Consider the following 20,514-nt stretch of genomic DNA (forward strand, 5'->3'; position numbering starts at 1 on the left):
CAGATTCCCTGGGCGAGGTCACGGGAGAACTGGAGGTAAGAAAGGCTCCACTTCCTGCACTGCTCCAGAGTCGTTAGCAGTACTTGTAGAAAGACCTTGCAGAGCTGCCTAATATGAATAGATGTGTCAATTTTCAGTTATTCACACAGTCTTCTGAAAACCTCTTGAAGCACCTAAATATTTGTAAATATATGGTGGAGCAGTCGCAGGATGCTGATGTTAACACAACGCTGTTCACTTCAATAGCATTTGGATCTGGTCTCAAAATAAACACGTATATGTTTAATTTGTAGCCTGGGCTATCTAAACTGGTCCAAATGACACTCTGCAGACAGCCGACATCTTTAGCAACAGCATCTGGTCTAAGCAGGTCTGTTGTTCAAGATATTTCAGCCTGCCTCATCTGTTTTCCACAGGGCTGCAGTACATAAATGATGGCCTGCGAGAAGGAATAAAAGGCAACTCACCATGACAGAATATTTTTGTGTTTGTTGTGACTGGGGATTCCGCAGTAAGGTACTGAAGAGTTGCAGAGTTTGTCATGAATGGTCTGCATTTGGTTTAAGAGGGCATAAAACGCGAGCCCCTCCCTCCCATGGAGAGTGCAGTTGTTCCCCACTGCACTGGCGGGGGGGGGGGGGGGGGGTGGTAGGATGGAGGGCCAAGAGGCTTGTTTGCCTGAAGCAGTGCCATTAAGTGTGCTTTTGGCTATTTTCAGATTAATATTTTTTGAGCTGGTTTTCAGAGGACACCACAGGGCTCAGGCTATAAGCAGTGCGGAGGCCCTGAAGAGATGAACTGACTCTGTTGATGTTTGAGCGTATTAACACAGACAGGGGCACATGTGGACACCTTGGAAGAGACTCACCAAAGCTGTGCGTGCAGCACGTAGAGCGGTCCCTTTCACAGAGTGATTAACATCTGCCTTAAATCTCACTGGCTTTCTTTTCCCACTGCTCCTGATGGAAAGGTCATTCATGAATATTATCTTTTTTTTCCTTCTCATTTCCAGCTTACATTTATGCTGGTCAGTTTGTATCCGTTTATTCCTGTAGCAACATTGTTGAGAGGAAGAATAGCTCCTTGACCCTGTTACTGCATTTATCCAATGTATTTTGCTTAGTTTGATACCTTCTTTTGATGATTGTTTTCTTGTTCTTTGTCTCTCTGAGGTTCCTTTCTCACGGCTGCCTTCTGTGGAAACAAAACCAGTGTAGCCGTGATAGTACATTCTTCTGTTGAAACTGCATGCAGTTTCAAACTGTGAGTTACTGTCAGCCATTTACCTTACTTGGCTGTAAGCTTTCCTTAATATGTAGGGTATGCCCTGACCTACTAGTTCATTCTTGAAGCCTTTTGGCTGTTCCATACTTCTTATCTGTGAGGAGAAAATAGCCTCACTCCTCAAACCATCAAATAGACCCATTGCTCAACTATCAAGATGTGTCCTGATCCCAAAGTGTCAGGTGAATGATTTGTCCCCAGCAAAGATGTCATCTTTCCTGCCGGCTTTTACTGCTGCACAGTTAACGTGCTTCAGAAGTGAGTCAGCTGATAAAGATGGTGGTGTGAGTATGATCTCTTTCTTGATCCTTCTGCAGAGATTTGTCCGAGCTGAAGGCAGAGCAGATGAGGCTTTCTGGCTCTGTACTTGTAAACTGCTCCCGCCTGAACTCTGGCATGCAGCTCTGGGAGCCCGTCAGTCTGGGCAGACCTGTCCTAAAGGATCAGGCACAGCAGCAAGCGGGACAGGAAACAAGCCAGAAGACTTGGAAAGTGATGCGCTTACAAGTCAAGGGGGACCTGGAGAAGAAGGAGCTTCAGGACAGGTAAATGTGTTTTAAACTTTGCTTTTACCAACATTACCTTTTGTAGCTGCTTCTTGGATTCGTAGATGGGCTGTGTTCACGTTTAAAACACACCCGTTCTGCACAGCCTTGTTTCTGTCCCTAGCCAAGCTATGGCCTTCAACAGCACGGATAGAAAAACACGTCCGACAGACAGAAGCTTTTGTAAGACAAGACTGGAAAAGAGATTACAGTGTTTTTGCTGTTACCTGGTTCTTGGTGAGAAGTTGAGACCAGCATAAAGAGAGCTGTGTCTCTTGTACAGCCCTTTTGTTACCCAGGGCTGTGCAAAGGAGTTGGGAGGAATTTGCCCAGGGCCATCCTAAGCCCCTCTGTACTGACAATTCCTTACAAGACTGAGTGCAGAAGTCCTTTGGGGCAGGAAGGGCCATTTTGCAACATCAGGTATATTAACCTGTAGAGATGAACGCTGCCTTTGCTGTATTTTCTGGGCTGAACTTTCTCTGCTGTGCTTCTGGGAGCTGCTTAGCTCTTTAGCGGGTGATGGTGTGCGATGCGCACGTGGACCTTCTCAGGGTGACAGAGCTCTCAGCCTTGCTCGTACAGTCTCAGAAGCAGAATGAGGAGAAGGAGAAGACCGTGAAGACACTTAACGACACTGTGGAGATTCTAGTATGTTTTACATTTATTTGGGAGATGGCCCAATGGTTGTTCTCCAGCTTTAGCACAAAAGGGTTTCCTCAAGAGAAAGAGAGGTGAGGACGCTGATGTGTGGGAGCATCAGGCACGTGTGAGTCAGCCCAGGTGCAGGCAGTGGCGGGGAGCTGCAGACAGTTCTGGGGGTTGCACCAGTGCTATTCTGCCTGTGACTAAATCTCCAGGGATCAGAGTTCCTTGGAATTGACAGCTTCATAGCAGCCTGTGAAAATCAGCTGTTGGTCTTTCTCTTCTTAGTTTTAGCAAAGAAGGAATTCAACAGATGTGGGAAGGAATATACTGGAATCACTAGGGCTGAGGCTTATCAGCACGACGATGCTGCTGAGGCTGGGAATGTTGCAGAGGGGAGCAGCTCTTCCCTGCCCACCCTTTGCTTATCCTATTCTCAGGAAGCAAGTCTGTTAGAGAAAGAATATGAAGCTTCATTGACTAAAAGTGTCAAAGAAGAGAATCTTTCCCTCCAAAAGCTGATAAAAGATATAACAGAGGTGAGTACAGAGTTGGGACCACATCCCTGTAATTTGATTTAAAAGTACTTGAGGAAGGCAAACGACTGGCCCAGGGAATAGATATATGTGTTTTATACTGTCTGTGTTAACTGCTACTGGCTGTTTAATTATTATACCACTTTTCTGACATAAAACCTGCTATAACTTCTGAGTTGGCTGTCCTGTGACACTTGAGCTAAGTCACTAGAAGTTTCCGTACCTTTGCCTTTCCCGTAAGGTCTCTATTTGACTATGCTTTCTGAGTTGGCTGCTTGACATTTGTGTTCTAGTGTTGCCTGGAGGCTTCTCCCACCTCCTTGAGCAATGACTCTGTTATTTAGATTTTTATAAAAGGTCACTGACTGAATCAATGCACGTGCCAACTCTGCTCCTTTCACTCTGCATTCACTGACCATTATTTCCCCAGAATTGCAACTGATCTAACTGTTTAGGGCTAACTTTAGCTTAGTCCTAAACCTCACTCTAGGGAAGGGGGTTTAATCATCAGATCTTTTACACAGCTTCTCACAAAGGCAGTTCTTTCCCCTTATGTAGTCATTTTTATCTTCTTGTGCTACTGCTCAGAATAAACATAAGCTTTTTCGTTGCTGTTTTCCAGTATTCATCAGCTTCCTTCTTCCCTGGGTAGCATTATTTCCTTTCATTGCTATTTCCAGTGTTGACTTAGTGTTGACCCAGTGTTGACAGTGCTCCTTGTCTCCGTGGCTCTAAGAAGCTGAAGGAGACTAAAATCATTCATGAGAGCTTCAAGAAACTGAGCATTCAGGGAGCGTCCAGCCACTTCACACTTGTTTCTTCTTGTTTGTAGTAGCTGTATTCAGAAACCCCTGGAGCACTTGTGACCGCAGGGACAAAACTTCTTTGTTGACTGAAGAAATGAAAGAATTGAGTTTTGAATGACTCTAGGGTGAAGTGGGGGAAAAGGAGAAATAGACAAAGAAAATCAAGTAGAATGAGCAGAGAGTAACAGCTTGATGTGGGCTTTCGGGTGTTGTTAGGTGAATGTGACAGTGTGGTCACTGACAGCTCCCAGCAGGCAGAGTCTGGCAACATCCTCTCTTGTCTGAGCTCCGCTGATGCAGAGCGTGCCTTCGTATTGGTTCAGGAAGCACTGGCAAGGAGGAGAGGAGCAACACAGGTGAGAATTTCTCCTTGTCTTCACCACTGGCCACAGGCTCAGCTGCCTTGCTTATCTTGAATCCTTTCCATTCACTTAGCCAGTTTCTTTCTAGCCATCCCACTCTTGGTACTATATCACCTCACCAGCTCTGTGTTCTGCTGCTTTTCTCTCTTTGATCTCCACCCCCTCATCACAACTTCTGCCTTCAGGTGAGCTGTCTCGCTGCTTGCTTCTCTCACAGCTATCAGGAGCCATCTTCCCTGGTCCTTATTGCTTGTTTGTGCTTTTCCCTGCCCATTCCTTGCAGGCCCTAGAGGAAGAGCTCTCTGCCAGGCAGGACTCTGTCAGTTTCCTGCTGCACCAGCACAGGCAGCAGGAAGAGAAGTGCAGGAAGCTGCAGCAAAGCCTCGAGCAACTGGAGCAGGAATGCCAGACGGCTAGCAGCCACCAGCAGCACCTGCAGTCTCTGGTAGAAGCACTCAGAAGGTGAGTGTTCCCTCCTCCTCCTGCGTTCTGGAGGCAATCTGCTTCCAGTTCTGGCAGTTCAGAGGTGTTATGGGCAAAGAACTCGCCTGCCCTCCCACGTGTATGCCCCTGTTTGGCACTTCAGCATCCTCCTGTCACTGCTTTTCCTGCTCTACTGTGAATCCTAAGGCTGTCTTGGAGACTCAGAGCGACATTGGAATACAAGACGCCTTCCTCTCAACATGCTACTCCTCTGAATTCTGTTCTTTGGGGGCCCTTTCCTAGCTACTGCTTCTCAGTGAATGAAGGCAAAAGGCTGCCTGCCTTCCTCTGTCCCTCTCCAGTGACCTGCTGAGGAGAAGGGCAAGTTCTTCCTTACCCTGCTGCCCACAGCGCCAGCCTGGAGTGACTGAAATGGGATCCATGACTCTTCAGGCCTGTTCATTCTTCTGGCTGAGCCTTGTCTCTGCAGTGACTGTGCAAACCTCGAGAAAACCAGGGCAGAGCTACAGCAACAGCTTGAAGAGACGGAGCAAAAATCAGCTGCAGAGAGATGATTTGTCTTGCCCATGAATCTGAGTGAGGCTGCTACTCCCCCATGTGGCAAAAGCAGCAAACAGCATAGCTCTTCACCCTTTTTCTGAGTCAAAAAAACCCCGGGGTTGCATGTTTCTATTTATGCTTTTTGTTGTGAATCTGCAACTTTCAAAACTCCATTTGTTCGAGCCTGGAGAGCGGGACAAAGCTGCAAGTCAAGAACGGGAATGAGATCTTGAAATTGTTGAAATTGTGTTTTAAGACATAAATGCAACTTTGTGGCTGGAAATTTGTCTGGGGAAAAAGGACCTGGGGGTGCTGGTCAGCAGCTGGCTGATTATGAGCTGGCAGTGTGCCCAGGTGGCCAAGAAGGCCAAATGGCATCCTGGCTTGTGTCAGAACTAGTGTGACCAGCAGGACTAGGGCAGGGATTGTCCCCCTGTACTTGGCACTGGTGAGGCCACACCTCAAGTACTGTGTTCAGTTTGGGCCCCTCCAAGAAAGAGATTGAGATGCTGGAGTGTGTCCAGAGAAGGGCAACGAAGCTGGTGCAGGGTCTGGAGCACAGGTCTGATGGGGAGCAGCTGAGGGAACTGGGGGTGTTTAGTCTGGAGAAGAGGAGGCTGAGGGGAGACCTCATCGACTTCTACGACTACCCGAGAGGTTGTAGCAAGGTGGGTGTTGGTCTCTTTTCCCCAGTAACAAATGATAGGATGAGAGGAAAAGGACTCAAGTTGCACCAGGGGAGGTTTAGGTTGGATATTAGGAAAAATTTCTTCATGGAAAGGGTTGTCAGGCTTTGGAACAGGCTGCGCAGGGTGGTGGTTGAGTCACCATCCCTGAAGATATTTAAAAGCCACGTCGATGTGGTGCTTAGGGACGTGGCTTAGTGGTGGGCTTGGCAGTGTTGGGTTAACAGTTGGACTTGATGATCTTAGAGGTCTTTTCCAACTTAAATGGTTCTATGATTCTGTGAGCTGTTAGAGCCTCTTCAGGCTTTGAGGAAGATGAGAAATAGATGATCACACAAGACTCTTCACTCTGGACTAACTGATTTTGATACCCTGGAAAAAGAGCTTGAGAGAATCATGTCACTGAAGGAGACCAGGGAGTTTGTCATCATTTAAATGTCAGTTTCATACTGTACAATCTTGGATATGGTGGGATAACTTTGAGAGAATTGTTTGTTTCTGATGGTCTGTTCTCTGTTAGATAGTCAGTCTTGGAGTCCACGGTATGTTTGGCAAATACCCAGCAGAGGTGTTATATTGAAGAAAAAAGCTAAAAAGTCATGGTTAATCTTCAAGTTTGAATACCAGCAAGGTATATTAGACAACTTCTTTGTGTGAAACAAGCAGACAGTGTTGTTGACATGAACTGCTCTACGAGTAGAGTCTACCATCTCTCTGGCCGCATCAGCCAGAATTTCATAAATCACCCCAAGGGCTGTTGCCCTGCCCAGCATCACCTCATTGCGTCCAATGCACTTTGATCTTTGTCTTTTTTTCCAGAAGGAGAAACCATGCGTATTTTCACTTTCTTCAGTGAGCAAAGTTGCTTTTGCTCAAACTTTTCTGAAAATTTCCAGCACTGGGACAGATTCTGATAGAATTCCAGTTTGCAAGGTGGCAGTTCTGGAAGATGCCGTATTTTTGCATGCAAACACGTAGTCTGGTGTATTTATGTTTGCTGTGAAGGGGCTGTGTGGTCCCAGGCAGCCCAGCGTGGCCTTACTCATCACTTTCAAGTTAACAGTCCCAGTGCCTTTTGGCAGCCCAGGGTATTAGCGTGGTATAGAGCAGATGCTCTTAAACTTCCAGCCCGCAGTACAGGAGCTCTTTCTCCTCCAGCTGATGCAGAAGTGGCACTGGCTGGCTCTGCACAGAACTCCATAGAAGGGGCTCTAACTGTATTTTGTCCTGCTTTCAGGTTTACCACCAGCAAGAGTCAGCTCGCAGCGGTCTGAGCAGCTGTGCCAGGAGTCCTCTCACCGGGGGCATGCACTGGCCACGGTGTCCAAAGAGAAGGAGTTCCTGGAGCATGAGAAGGCTGCCCTAGAGGTGCGACTGGCAGCCCTGCAGCAGGACAGACGAGGCCTTTCAGAGCAGCTGGCAGAGGCCAGGTAAGGGCAGGGAGGAAACCCTAGGCAGGACATTCTATAATGGCTGTAATTATAAAGGTGGTAATCATTCCACAAGGATTTATTGCATCCTGTGTGCTTTTCAAATGTGTTCACCTTCCACAGGCAGAAAATGAAACAATCTTGATAAAAAAAAAAAGTATACTATGATTTTAATGTTGTTTTCCTGACAGCTAAAACTAGCAAACAACTCCCGGGCCTCGGGCTCATGTTTATGCCCCCTTGCACATTCCTGTGTGAAGTCCAAAGCAAGGCAGCTTGGCTCTGAATTGAGTAATAATTAAACCCTGCAGACATTTACTGAAACTGAAGTTTCTCTCTGGTTTTGGTTTCTTGTTCTATGCATTTGAACATAGATCTTTCCTTATCAAGTAGTTGGACTGTTGATGGCTGTTCCATACAGACGTTGTGAGTAGGACACTGCCATCCAGGGTGGAGCCAGAGGCTGGTGCTGCAGATCTCGAGGGCCTTCTGGTTGGAAGCTAACTCTTGTTACCTGTGGTGCAGGACCCAGGGCTGGTTACACCAGCAGCTGGGAAACCTCTTTTGAATCCTCACGTCTTTGAGGATTCTTGCCCATCACTGATGTCTGCGTCCTGTACTCCTTCCCACCTGCTGTTTAGAGACAGATGTCGTGGAGAAGTTACACAGGGAAGGAACAAGATTCTGTCCTTCTGCCTTTCTAAGATCATATGTGACAAGTTCTGCTTTTCAGAAAAAAAAAAAATTGAGTTGTTTGTCCTCCTTGTAGGTGTGTTTTAGAAGACTCCTGAACTTGCAGAGCTGTACAAATGATGTTTTAGACGTTGTTTCTCATGTTTCTTGACTTCTACGCTTTATTACTCCAAAGTATGTCGTTAGGATGGCTGATAAACACCCCTTTTGACTCAGTGTGTTTCTTGAGAGCTTCTGCTTCTTCTGAGCTCCAACATCTCTTACTTGATCCAGCTGAGTTACGTTTGGTCAATTATCGGGCTGTTTCTAAACTATAAAATGTTCAGCTCCTTTTTAAAATAAATTTGTTTTTTCACTCTTGCCTTATAAGGATATAACAGGAGATCCTGTTTGTTATAACAAACAGGGTAGAAAATAGGAATGCTGGAAAGTGCAGAAAATTCTGGACCACCTTCCGCTTGCCCTACGGCTAACTGTCATCTTTATTTGCAGTCCCAATAAAGCCACGTGTCTGGAGATGAGGGCATGCTGAGGCAGCAGGAGAGGCTTAGTCTGGCCAGTCACAAGACACTTGCCTTTAGATTTACCAAAAAGAAAGCGAGTACCTCAAGGAGGAAGTTCCCCTCCTGCCTATGAGGGTTTTGCTACTGCCCAGGTTGAATGTGCACCTGCTTTCCAGCACTTTCTCCTGTGAGTGCTTTTTGCAGAAGTAGAGGCTGGAGGGACCAGGTGCTGCATGTACTGCTGTCCTCGATCGTTGTGTTGTTTGCTAAGTCGTTCTTCCAGATCAGAGAAGTGGCAGCTGAAGTCTGAATGTTTGACAGGTGCATTCTCTTGGCAGGAACCGTGCGAAGGCCGGCAGACACCACCACTGCAGGCACAGGAGGAGCCCTCCGCGCAGTCGGCAGCTTGGGCATTTACTGAGCAGGTCTTGGCTGAGCTTTTTGACTCGGCCTTGCACATCATTTCTGAGAGTGACTGTTCTGATGGCTCCACTGGGAGAGGTTTGTGTTGTTTTTTCTTTTTCATATGTGAATGTGGCAATGTAGCAAGCAGAATAGCCATAAAACAGACTCGACAGCCCCATTCTGTAGTATTATGTGCTAAAAGGAAACTTCTTTTATTCCTTTGTAATTGTAGTTAGGAGAAGGGAGAAATGCACATCCAGTCCCTGTTCCAATAAATAAACCACAGTGAAGAAAATGAAACAGAAACCAGCATCTGGAAGAGCAACTAGATAGACGTTGCCCAACTTTGCCCAAAACTTTAGATTGTAGAGCTTAGTTTTCTCAGGTGTTTTGGGTGCAGGGGTTGGGTAGGGGGTCTCCTGATGGAGGTGGGAGCTGTGGAAAATTCAGGCCTGTTGGGATCCCACCATGTAGCAGCGGGTAGTGACGACAGGCAGGCGTCCTAAGTGGGGTGGATTTACGGAGGAGCTGGAGAGGGCCACGGTAAGCTGAGAGGCTGGGAACCCCGTTTCTTCATCCGGTTCTTACTGCTGGATGCTGCTCTGTTTCACTGCATGACTATATGCAAAACCTAGCATCAAGACTGACATGTATATGTGTATGTATATATACATAAAGAGGTCATGTTTATACAGTAAGAAGATGAGTAAGTTAAGTTCTGTGTTTTCTATACCTTGGTGGTTATGAAACAATGGTGAAGTTGCAAATAAGAAAGACTTACACAAAAAAGACAAAATTTTAATAAGCTCGTATGCATCCTGGGTTTTGGGAATCCAGTTCTGCTGCTCAGCTGTCAGTGTTCCTGTCACAGATATTACTTGAAATTTTTCCTTTTTTCCATATTGTAATCTTACCATTTAGATAGCAAATGGACAACAAAATGCACACAGGAAGGTCTGAACTTTATTCTTACAGAAGGAAAAAGCTTAAATGCTCAGTTGCAAGCAAAATTTTAATACCGTGGCCAGCAGACCATACAACAAGGTATCCAACCATCTGTAATGGCGAGCAGGAGCAGACTGGGACACCATACACCAGGCATGCATATGTGGTTATTGTGTGTCTCTGTGTAAGGAATGAAGCCAGGAGAATATGTTGCAGTTGATATTTTGTGGACAGATGCCACGTTGTTTGGCTTAGAGATGTTTACCAAATAGGAGAAAATATTTTTTAAAGTCTCCTAGTACCATTGCTGTCGAGCTCTGCTACACACAGAGCTGGCTTGAGCATAACTAACACACTTGGAACTGATACTAGCAGTGACCCCTTTAATTTTTAAAATGTTCTTGGTGATCCTGTAATAGCTGTATGCCTAATTTTAAGCATAAGTAGTCTCCTGTGCTGGGTGTTAAGCTTACATGTAGTTGTTATCAGAATTGGGGCCAGACAAGTTCAGTCATATTTGCAGACACAGCACCTGCTCTCAGCTGCAGTTCACGCTCTCAGAAAGCTCAGCCTTTGAGGTGGTCCCATTTTCGGGCTCTGCTAACTCTTATTGGCAGCCCTTCCCAGTGCTACACCCCACACCAGGCAGGTCAGGGAGAGGCTATTATTAAGCCTTACTTCCTAAAAATGCTTTTGATAGCGATATCTGATTACGATGTGTTCTACTTAAGCTGAGACGAGCCTCGGCTAGGGCTCCTGTTCCCTGTGCCACAGCCAGGACTGGGCTTTGGAAAGCTGCCAGTGTCTTGCAAGGGCAGGGGTGATTTGGGAACCCGAACACCAGAGGTATGAAAGCTGTACAATGTGTTTACCTGTTGAGGTCTTACTTGGAAAAGTAGGTTTGGGAGGAGTGTGATACCAAGACAGTATTTGTTATCTTAGTCTCTTAGATGGGAGAGTTTTGTTTATCAGGAAAAGTCTGTTGCAGCTTCAGACATTGTGTCCCATGGCCATTTTGTTTCCCTGAGGAGAGGGTCACTGACATCTGCATCTGTAGATATGACAGAAATGCTCTGTAAAACAAAGCAGCTTTGCTGCTCTCCCTCCCTTCGCTTGCAACGGCTCTGATTTGGTTACAGCTGTGATGACTTGGGTCTGATCATCAGAGGTGTTGTACTGGTGTGGAATTGGTTAGAGGTGATGAAACCGGGCCCCTGGGATCACCCCTTGCAAGAGCTGGGCTGTGCAATTCAGCGCTTTGAAATCGAGCTGAGGGGTATCTGGGCTGGGCTGAACCAGAGGCACAGAGAAACAGGGGCTGATCCTGACACCGGGACTTGGTGAGGCTGGGGAGGTGTTGGGTTAAATCTGAACACGGCTGATCCTCAGACTGGTTGCCCAGAGTTGCCGGATGGTCAGGGTGGTTGCTGGATGTCTCATCCTCTTTAAGGCTGTGAAGACAGGGGCCGACAAGGCCTTTTCCCAGTCCTGGGTATTCAGGGGTGCAAGATGTGCCCATCACCATCAGCTCTGTGAAGGATTTCATAGAGAATGTGTACCTGAAGGTTTATCTGCCCCATTGGGGATGATGGGAGCTGCAGCAGCATCTCCCCTCATGGGAATGATGGCAAAAATGGGGTTCCTGGTACGTCTGCAGCCGCTGGCTGGGGGTGTCTGTGCGCGGGATGGCGCCCAGACATTCCCAGGTGTGAGATGCTCCCCCCTGACCAGCTGTTCAGAGCATGTTGGAAGCTTATTTCCAGCCCCTCAGATAAACTCATCATACACAGTTGTGGCTGCAGCGTGAGACCTGGAGATGGCTTGGGACATTTGCCTTTTGAGTGACAGACTGAAAAAAATCCTCACTTTAGGGTGGGTTTTTCCAGATGAGAAGATTTTCGTAGTATACCTACCTAGTGGTGGCCTCAGCAAAACAAGAGCGGTTTTCCTTGTATATGCCAGAGCTTGGGAAATAAAAGCTGTGATCCACAGCAAGTCAGTAATTGAATAGATGGCTTAACCCCCGAGAAGCACTTGAGAGCCACGTGTGATTATTGGAGTATTTAAAGGCTACTGGAACGGCTTTACTATGCTTCTGGGCCCCATGAAAACCTGTGTATGTGTGTACTTATACACATGCATCTACCCTGCTAGCCAAAGCATGCAGCAGCTCTGAAACCAAAAGGGAAGCAGGTTTCCTCCCAGCGCGTAGCATTTTGATGTGGTTTAAAGCAAGAGAAACCTACAGTTCCAGCCGTGTGCTCCTGATCACGGTGCTCCCGAAGGAGCCGCCTGAGCAGCCTCATTCACGTGTTGGTGGCTGTGAGAAAGCAAACAGGTCATCACAACAAATGTCCCAGCCAAGTCCTAACATGGCTTCTGTAGCGTGAGGGGTTTGTGTCCAAATGTTTTTTCTGCTCTTGTTGAAGTGCCATTTCTGAAGAAATGTTGAACATCTGGAACAAATCCAGCACTTGTCCTCAGAGTTTGAAAATTCACACAACTTCTAAAGTTCACAAATGACGGACCAAGGAAGGATGCTTGTGATTCACTGTTATTTTGAAAACAGTCTTTGAGTTCTGATTTCCATCATGTTTTGACTCTTCCTTTTTCCTTTTCAGGGAGTGAAGACAATTTTAGCTCTTCAAGGAGCAAGGGCAGTAGTTCAGAGCCTGGAGTCCACGCATCTGCTTCCAGAAGCACAAGATCTTCTTTTTCTTGCAACTAAGCAAATGAATTTTTCCTGGATAGTGCAAGTGCTGCTAGTGTCAATTAAGGCTTTTACATTTTGCGAGGACTGTTTTTTCCAGAACATTTGGAGCTCCACATGGGGTCGCGGGTCCTTCTGCATCCATTGCAACAGAGCTTGGCTGTCACTTCATTCTTGTTTATCACACTGGACCGTTTCCCTCGTCTTTTTCCATGGGTGTAAATCAGAATACAGCTCCCAGTCCTCCTTCTGCCCAGAACAACTGATCTGCCCGCGGAGGGCCCACTACGTACAGATGTGGAATCCCATTGAGGTTCAAGAAGAGGTGCTGTAGGCTGAGTTACCCTGGATCCTTAGTTTTAGAACTCTGCACTTTCTTGCTAGGTTTATTCAGGCCTCTCTGTTTATATATTTGCCACAGCTCAGTAGTTGGAACACCATCAATTTTTTCACGAGACATGCCATCTTTTAACAAAGCCGTAAACATTTCCTTACGAGAAATCCTGTTTTCACTGCCTTTAGGGCTGTCTCGAGTATCTCGATTCCCCGCACTCCCTCGGGGGCCCCACTCTCCAGGGTCACCCAGCTGCTGTATTTTTTCTATCGCATCACAAAGGGGGTTTCCTGTCTCATTAATCAAAAGAGTCATGATTACATTTTTATATGCCAGTGGGGCCGTCTTAATTAATCAGTTCCTGTGAGTAACTGTTAAAGTACCAACCATGATCACATCAGGGTCTTCTACAAAGATTGCCATTTTCATTTCTTCCTCCTCCATTAGTTGTTTACAGTCTCACAAAGTATACCACGGACATTCTCCGTTTGGCCAATCGTTCTTCGTAGGTTACTTAGTATGACATCCCTGAGCTGCCAAAGCCAATGAATTTGTATCCTGCTGATTATTCTGGAATGCATCTTGCACAGAAGAATCTGAACTTAAAAATTTCTTGGAATCTCCTGGATATAGGGTTACCCGTGCCACTCCCTGATTGTGCAAACACACCACCCAAGAGAGCAGGAGTTCCCCCGGCCTCTGTTTAAATCTTTCAGTTCTATTATTTACGTCATGCTGAGTATAATCTTCTACTAGATCCTTCCTTCCTTGTTGCCCTTTAACATCTAATTCTATTTTCCATCTCCACACAGGTGCCACATCCACTATTTCATCTGGGGAACCAGCTTCATCAGAATCCGTAGAATCCCAGATATCTCCATCCCATCTATCGGGATCCCACTGCACACCCGCTTCTGCAATCACTGCATGCGCTTTCTTACAATTCCCTCCTCCCCTTCTTTTCTTACACTTATACTGCACAACCCATACTGCAGCTCTTTCGGCTACAGTCTGGTAAGTATCCAACTTATTGGCAAGCAACTTATTTTGGCACTGTAACGTTACAATTTGACTCTGCAAATCACACATTTGTCACTCCATGTGGGAAAACAATTGTTCTTTCAGTTGGTGCTGTTTCCGATGTGCTGCTAACAAAATCCATCCCCATCTTCCCAAACCCACAATTGCTATTCCTTTTTCAATAGGCAATTTTTTGGATGTATTTTAACACATCCAGCTGTTTGGCTTCTTTCAGCCATCCTTCCCATTGTTCGCACAGTTCTCTGACCTTAGCCCACTCGAGAGCAGCGAACTATCAGGAGTGCTTTCCCATCCAGGAATTTCAGACGGAGCAGATTCATTACACTTAGATTTAAAAAGTGACATTTTGTTAGAATCCTGTCTGTGATGCCAAATTTGTTTTGCCAATTGATGGGGTCAACAGAAAGGACACAGACACCATGTTAAAAAGATAAGCTTATTTTAGTTTAAAGCAGCAGAAAGAATAAGCGAGGCAATGCACCTGATCATTACCACATAGAGTTAGCTATAATGATTAAGAAAGATACATCACCAGTTGCACCAATACTTTACCATCATCCAGATCCGTGCTTCAGCTGGGGAGCCCCATCACAGCGAAGGATCAGAGAACCGCACCTGGCAATTGGGAAGTCCTACGCAGTGCGTCCACCCGTAGGTGAGGTCTCCATCTTCACTGTAAGACGGTCCTGCTTTTATACAGTTTAACAAACAAATCATATAAAAAAAGGGGCATGGAAACATCTGGTAGATTGGCTTCACTTCATTTGGGTGCATCCCAGATCTGTCCAGGATCCCAGACATGTCCAAGGAGTTCCTGTCTTCTAGGAAACAGCTGCCTTAGGGTCCAAAAATATATATTCTTTACCTGTAGTTTTCAGAGGATATTACCATGGTTATATTTCATGCTGATATGATGCTGATTGGGACATTCACTCAGAAGTCAACTCCTAGGTTCGAAGCCTCTGGTTCAGGCTTTGGTTTGAGACCTATGGTTCAGGCCTTTTTATGTAAAGCATATGGGGTAGGGGCACTCGAACCTCTACAGCTTTTTCAGTGGGACTCTAACCCCAAGCCAACATGCCGGGCATCCTCCAAACTTTCATCTGGTAGAACTTATCCAAGATGGGACTCGAACCCCTCGGGTACCCTTATAGCCCAACCTCACGAGGCTTTCAGCACATCTTACAGGCAGCCAACCAGAAATCCCAGAAGAATACCTTTAATCTTACCAGGTGACTTGCACCGAGCTCTTCAGTCTGGGGATCGGAGGCTCTCCCCGAGAATCCCTTGGTGCTGGCTGGGGATCCTGTGATCCCACGGATCTGTCGAGATTCAGCAGCAGGGTCCCATCTGGGGTGCCCAAATGTTACCCTAAATCCAGTGTGTGTGACCACAGTCACCACGCAGCTTGACCCCCAAAGTGTGGCTTCTAATTTTAACTCTTCCCTTTTAGTGGTTGAGAAGTTTCAGTCTTTATTGGGGCGGGTGTAGCTGCCGCAGGACTCAACACTTTCCCCTTTCTCCAGCAGACACCCACCACGGGAGAGTGCCCACGCATTCAGAGCAGTGTATTGCAGGCATGGCTGCTGCAACGCCAGCGAGTGCCTGTGTCCAGGAGGCAGGGTGCAGGCCAAGGAAGAGGGGTAAGTTGCCAAAGCACCGATCTAGAGCTCTGTGTGGGATCTCTGTCTCCCCATGGGCTCGGGGAGGAAGGACTAAGAACAAGGGCTCTGTCAGGCAATCCCTCCCTTGAGTCACTTTGTCCTAACAGCCAGCAACCCCTTGTCTTCCCCAGGCTCTGTAAACTGCTCCTGTGCAGCTCCTGCGTGGCCAAAGGCACCCACCAGCACTGCTCTGACCTGAGGAACAAAGAAACCTCCTGGGAGTGTGACAGCTGTGCTGACCTCAGCACTGGTAAGAGGCAAAGCACTGGGTGCCCCTGGGCTGGGGTCAGTGTCCAGGCTAAGCCTGGTAGCAGGGGCTTAGGCTGGGCTTGGCTCCAGGAGCACTGGGGACACCACGATGGCCTCTCCTGCCCTGGGGCTGGGTGGCCCTGCTGCTGACCTTCTTGCCTCCCCTCACAGCCTCCAGTTCAGAGCTTGACAGCCCCAGCACCGCCAGGCAGGCAGCACTGGGTCACCCTGCAGCTCCCCAGTGCCTGGAAGCAGCAGTTACTGCAGCCACCCCAGGCCAGACCGGGTGCGACACCGCGCACGATTAGAGCGTTGCGCACAAAAACCATCCAGCCGGCCTGGAGAACGCTTCTGACTGGTCATGCATCAGCCCCAAGTGCTGGCCCCTATCTCCAGCACAATAAAGTTGGCTGCTCACCCCATCTGCACCGGGAGATCCCACATTAAATGTCTTGGCACATGTCAGATCAGCTCTGAGAGCATCCGCTGCCTTCTAGTGACAGGTCACGAATCACAGAATCACACAGAATCATCTGGGTTGGAAAGGACCTTGAAGATCATCCAGTCCAACTGTTAACCTAGCACTGACAGATCCCAACTACACCATATCCCTCAGCGCTATGTCAACTCGCCTCTTGAACACCTCCAGGGATGGGGACTCCACCACCTCCCTGGGCAGCCCATTCCAGCGCCTAACAACCCGTTCTGGAAAGAAATGCTTCCTAATATCCAGTCTAAACCTTCCCTGGCGCAGCTTGAGGCCATTACCTCTTGTCCTATCACTTGTTACTTGGTTAAAGAGACTCATCCCCAGTTCTCTGCAACCTCCTTTCAGGTAGTTGTAGAGGGCAATGAGGTCTCCCCTCAGCCTCCTCTTCTCCAGACTAAACAACCCCAGTTCCCTCAGCCGCTCCTCGTACGACCTGTGCTCCAGACCCTTCACCAGCTTCGTTGCCCTTCTCTGGACACGCTCGAGTCATTCAATGGCCTTTTTGTAGTGAGGGGCCCAAAACTGAACACAGGAATCGAGGTGTGGCCTCACCAGTGCCAAGTACAGGGGCAAGATCACTTCCCTGTCCCTGCTGGCCACGCTATTTGATACAAGCCAGGACGGCATTGCCCTTCTTGGCCACCTGGGCACACTGCTGGCTCATGTTTAGCCAGCTGTCAATCCACACCCCCAGGTCCCTCTCTGACTGACTTTAGTCTCATGCTAGGTTTCCACCTGCAAACGCTTCTGTGTACTTCTTGCATCTGCTTTTGTCCTTATGAAGTGCTAAGGCTTGGACAATAAGCCCAAGCCAGAGTTGACCTATAGATGAATCCTGTACATTTTATAACTGATAACCATTGTGCTAATAGGTATTATACTAAGTTATAGCAAACCAACTATTCTGATGTAAAAGGTGGGAATACTGAAGCCTGAGCAACAGGCCCTGAACTGAAACTGCTAACTCTGTATGTAGTCATTAATGAAATATGCATAGAAGATGTAGCTTAAACATCATAAAACATGTCTATCTTGAATGTATCCTTTTATTTCTTTATGTGTGAGCAAGATAAAAGGGCCGCAGAAACAGTTGTCTGGCCTTGTGACCTTGCTCATAAATTCACTAGATAAGCAGGGAAACTCCCTTAGCTTCTCCCTTAAGCCCTGGCCAGGCTCTGGGGGGAACCTAACGTGAGATGAAAACCAGATATTTCCGCTTAAAACAGAGGTGCCAGCTATTCTAGCTTGCTGATTTTTGGGTATATAAGGCGGGACCCGCTCACAGCGACTTTGGAAGCCTCACCTACGGGTGGACGCACCGTGTAGGATTTCCCACTTGCCGGGACAGGCTCTGCAAATCCTCGCTGTAACCGGGGCTGCCCAGCGACTGCGGATCTGGATGATGGTAACGTGTGCAAGTGGTGATGGATCTTTCTTAATCACTATTCTCTCCCTCAGGTAGTAATGATTTGATGCATCACCCTGTATTTTCCTATTTGTTTAAGTGCACTATTCTGTCTTTTCTTACTGTATGTTTTCTGTATTATTCTGTTATATTAAAATACACCTGCTCTTTTCACTCTGGTGTCTGAGTTTAATTGATATCCCTAATCAGCAAAACACCTTACAAAACCGACAGCCGGTCTCTGGGTCTTTTGCTTTGTAGTCAATTATATTATTTTGTAGTTTAGTTCATCTGCACGTCTCTCTTTCTCTCAGTCCCTCTCTGGTTTGGATAGCTGAATAATCTAATAACCTATTCAAGATTAACCAGGTGCATATTCCTGTACTAAAGAATACAATGTAGGAGAGAAAGGCAGAAGCATCTCATCAGGACACGTAAAAATGCAACGGGGTTGGCAGTTTCAGCCGTGTTTGGCAGTGGTGGTTTCTGTAGCCCTGGGCTAGCTCGGTGCTCCCAGCTCCAACACACTGCAGAGGTTGAGTTTCTTGCCGGGTTCTGCCCATGCGTTTGGTTGGTGCGGGGTCTGTGTGGTTGGCTGCAGTGTGGCTTCATTCCTTACCTGATTTATTCTTGGGAAGATTTTGAGCTGTTGCACAGGTGGGATTGAGCAGGGAAGGTGTCTGGCTTTGGGCTCCTGCATGATTTTGTTAATGCAAGGACACTGAATACTTTTTGACTTATCCCTGTTGTTCAGTCCAGGCACATCAGGCTCCGAGAAAGGGAACAGTCTAAAGGCAGCAGGTTTTGTTCTGGGCACTGTCTGGCTGGTGGCCGCTGTGGAACTGGTGCCACTGAGATGTGATGTCGAGAGGTGCTGGGACTGCTTTCTCGAGGAAGAGGTGCAGGGCTGGAGAAGTCCAAGCTCCCAGAGACTGGCCTCACAGGCTGTGTAGAAGTCAGACCACTGTGGACCCCTTGCCTCACATGAGATCCAGTTGCTGCTTTGAGGTGTGGTGGGCCTGAAACCGAGTAAGTGCCATCCTGAAGCTGTGTTTTCCACCATATTATCTGCACACTTAAACATCATTTCCCCATAGTGACCAATTTCTGGTACCTTTAATTAATTCTTGAGTTTACCTCCTGACTCCCTAAGCATATTTTGCTTGTTTTTTTAACCAAAAGATTATGAAAGTCAATTCACAGCCATTCAGCAGGCTGCTGACTCCAGGAGTTGCTTCCACCTCTGTAAGCACACGGTGCTTGCTCTGGCGGGTTTGTGGTAGCGTGATACAATCAGTCTCCAGGTCTGATATTTCAGCCATCGTCCTCTACACCAGTGTGGTGGTTTAGTCCCTGCCAGGGTCTGAGACCACGTGGCCACTGCCCCCTCCCCCACAAAGTGAGTGAAATTCAAAGCCCCGGGACTGAGATAGAGGTTTAATACAACAGTGCAACAGCAACACAACAAACAACAACAATAACAGTAAGAATAACAGTAATAACAATGAACAAAGCAAGGTATGTACCGATACAGCAGTGAGAGGAGCAGCTGCACAAACCCACGCGCTCACCAATTCTTCCCGCGCTATGGCCCCCGGACGTGACGTCAGCATGGTATATGAATAACCCAGGTAGAGCTTCCCCCCACTGCTGGGGAAACTTAACCCTATCCTAGCTAAACCAGGACATAATCCACCCCTTTATTCTATACCATGTGCGTCACATCCAGCTGCCATTTAGCAATTAGCAATAACAAAGAAAAATTGACAAAAGCACAGTATAATTCACGGTGTGTTTTCACCCACAATCAAATCCCCTCGTGGTACACACTGGACCCCTCCATCCTCCTGCATCACCCACCAGGTACACCCCGGTCCTCGAGCAAAAACAATCCCATGGATGGGTTTGCCTTTGCCCTGCGCAGGACTAACCCAGACCATTTTTCCCAGCAGATCCCTCATGCGCACCACAGGGACTTTATCCCCGTCTACAACACATGGAAGTTTTAACTGAGCTGGGCCAGCTCAACTGGCAGATCCTCTTGTGTTCACTAACCAAGTGGCCTTTGTCAGATGTGTGTCCCAGTGTTTGAAGGTTCCACCCCCCATTGCTCTCAATGTAGTTTTTAACAGTCCATTGTAGCGCTCGATCTTCCCGGAGGCTGGTGCATGGTAGGGGATGTGGTAGACCCACTCGATGCCGTGTTCTTCTGCCCAGGCATCTATGAGGTTATTTTGGAAGTGAGTCCCATTGTCTGACTCAATCCTCTCTGGGGTGCCGTGTCGCCACAGGACTCAGTCTTCAAGGCCCAGGATGGTGTTCCGGGTGGTGGCGTGGGACACTGGATAAGTTTCGAGCCATCCAGTGGTTGCTTCCACCATTGTGAGCACATGGTGCTTGCCTTGGCGGGTCTGTGGCAGTGTGATGTAGTCGATCTGCCAGGCCTCTCCATATTTATATTTCAACCATTGATCTTCATTCTGCTGGGGCTTCACCCGTTTGGCTTGTTTGATTGAAGCACACGTCTCACATCCATGGATGATCTCTGCGATGGTGTCAATGGTGAGGTCCACCCCTTGATCTCGAGCCCACTGGTATGTTGCATCTCTGCCTTGGTGGCCCAAGGTCTCATGGGCCCACCAGGCTATGAGCAGTTCACCTTTATGCTGCCAGTCCAAGTCCACCTGAGCCACCTCGATCTTAGCAGCTTGGTCTGCCTGCTGGTTATGTTGATGTTCATCAGTGGCCTGACTCTTGGGTGTCCACATGGTGCACCTTCACAACGAGATTCTCCACC

The 20,514-nt window shown here is 47.5% G+C and overlaps 1 protein-coding gene and 1 long non-coding RNA gene across 2 annotated transcripts in view; both read left to right on the forward strand.

Moving 5' to 3' along the window:
- LOC141938117 (uncharacterized) overlaps positions 1 to 20,514 on the forward strand; it is a 159,279-nt gene that overhangs the window by 3,711 nt on the left and 135,054 nt on the right. The window lies entirely within an intron of this gene.
- LOC141937834 (uncharacterized) lies at positions 1,172 to 17,891 on the forward strand. Its single transcript, XM_074856061.1, has 15 exons — positions 1,172 to 1,263; positions 1,602 to 1,829; positions 2,384 to 2,480; positions 2,915 to 3,013; positions 4,068 to 4,172; positions 4,462 to 4,640; positions 4,809 to 4,962; positions 6,369 to 6,390; positions 7,086 to 7,278; positions 8,813 to 8,975; positions 12,446 to 12,859; positions 13,681 to 14,564; positions 15,436 to 15,552; positions 15,705 to 15,823; positions 15,994 to 17,891. Exons 2-12 carry the CDS (start codon positions 1,630 to 1,632, stop codon positions 13,729 to 13,731), a joined length of 1,677 nt encoding a protein of 558 aa, XP_074712162.1. The 5' UTR covers positions 1,172 to 1,263; positions 1,602 to 1,629; the 3' UTR covers positions 13,732 to 14,564; positions 15,436 to 15,552; positions 15,705 to 15,823; positions 15,994 to 17,891.

The sequence above is a fragment of the Strix uralensis genome, chromosome Z, assembly GCF_047716275.1.
Source record: "Strix uralensis isolate ZFMK-TIS-50842 chromosome Z, bStrUra1, whole genome shotgun sequence".
Lineage (NCBI taxonomy): Eukaryota > Metazoa > Chordata > Aves > Strigiformes > Strigidae > Strix > Strix uralensis.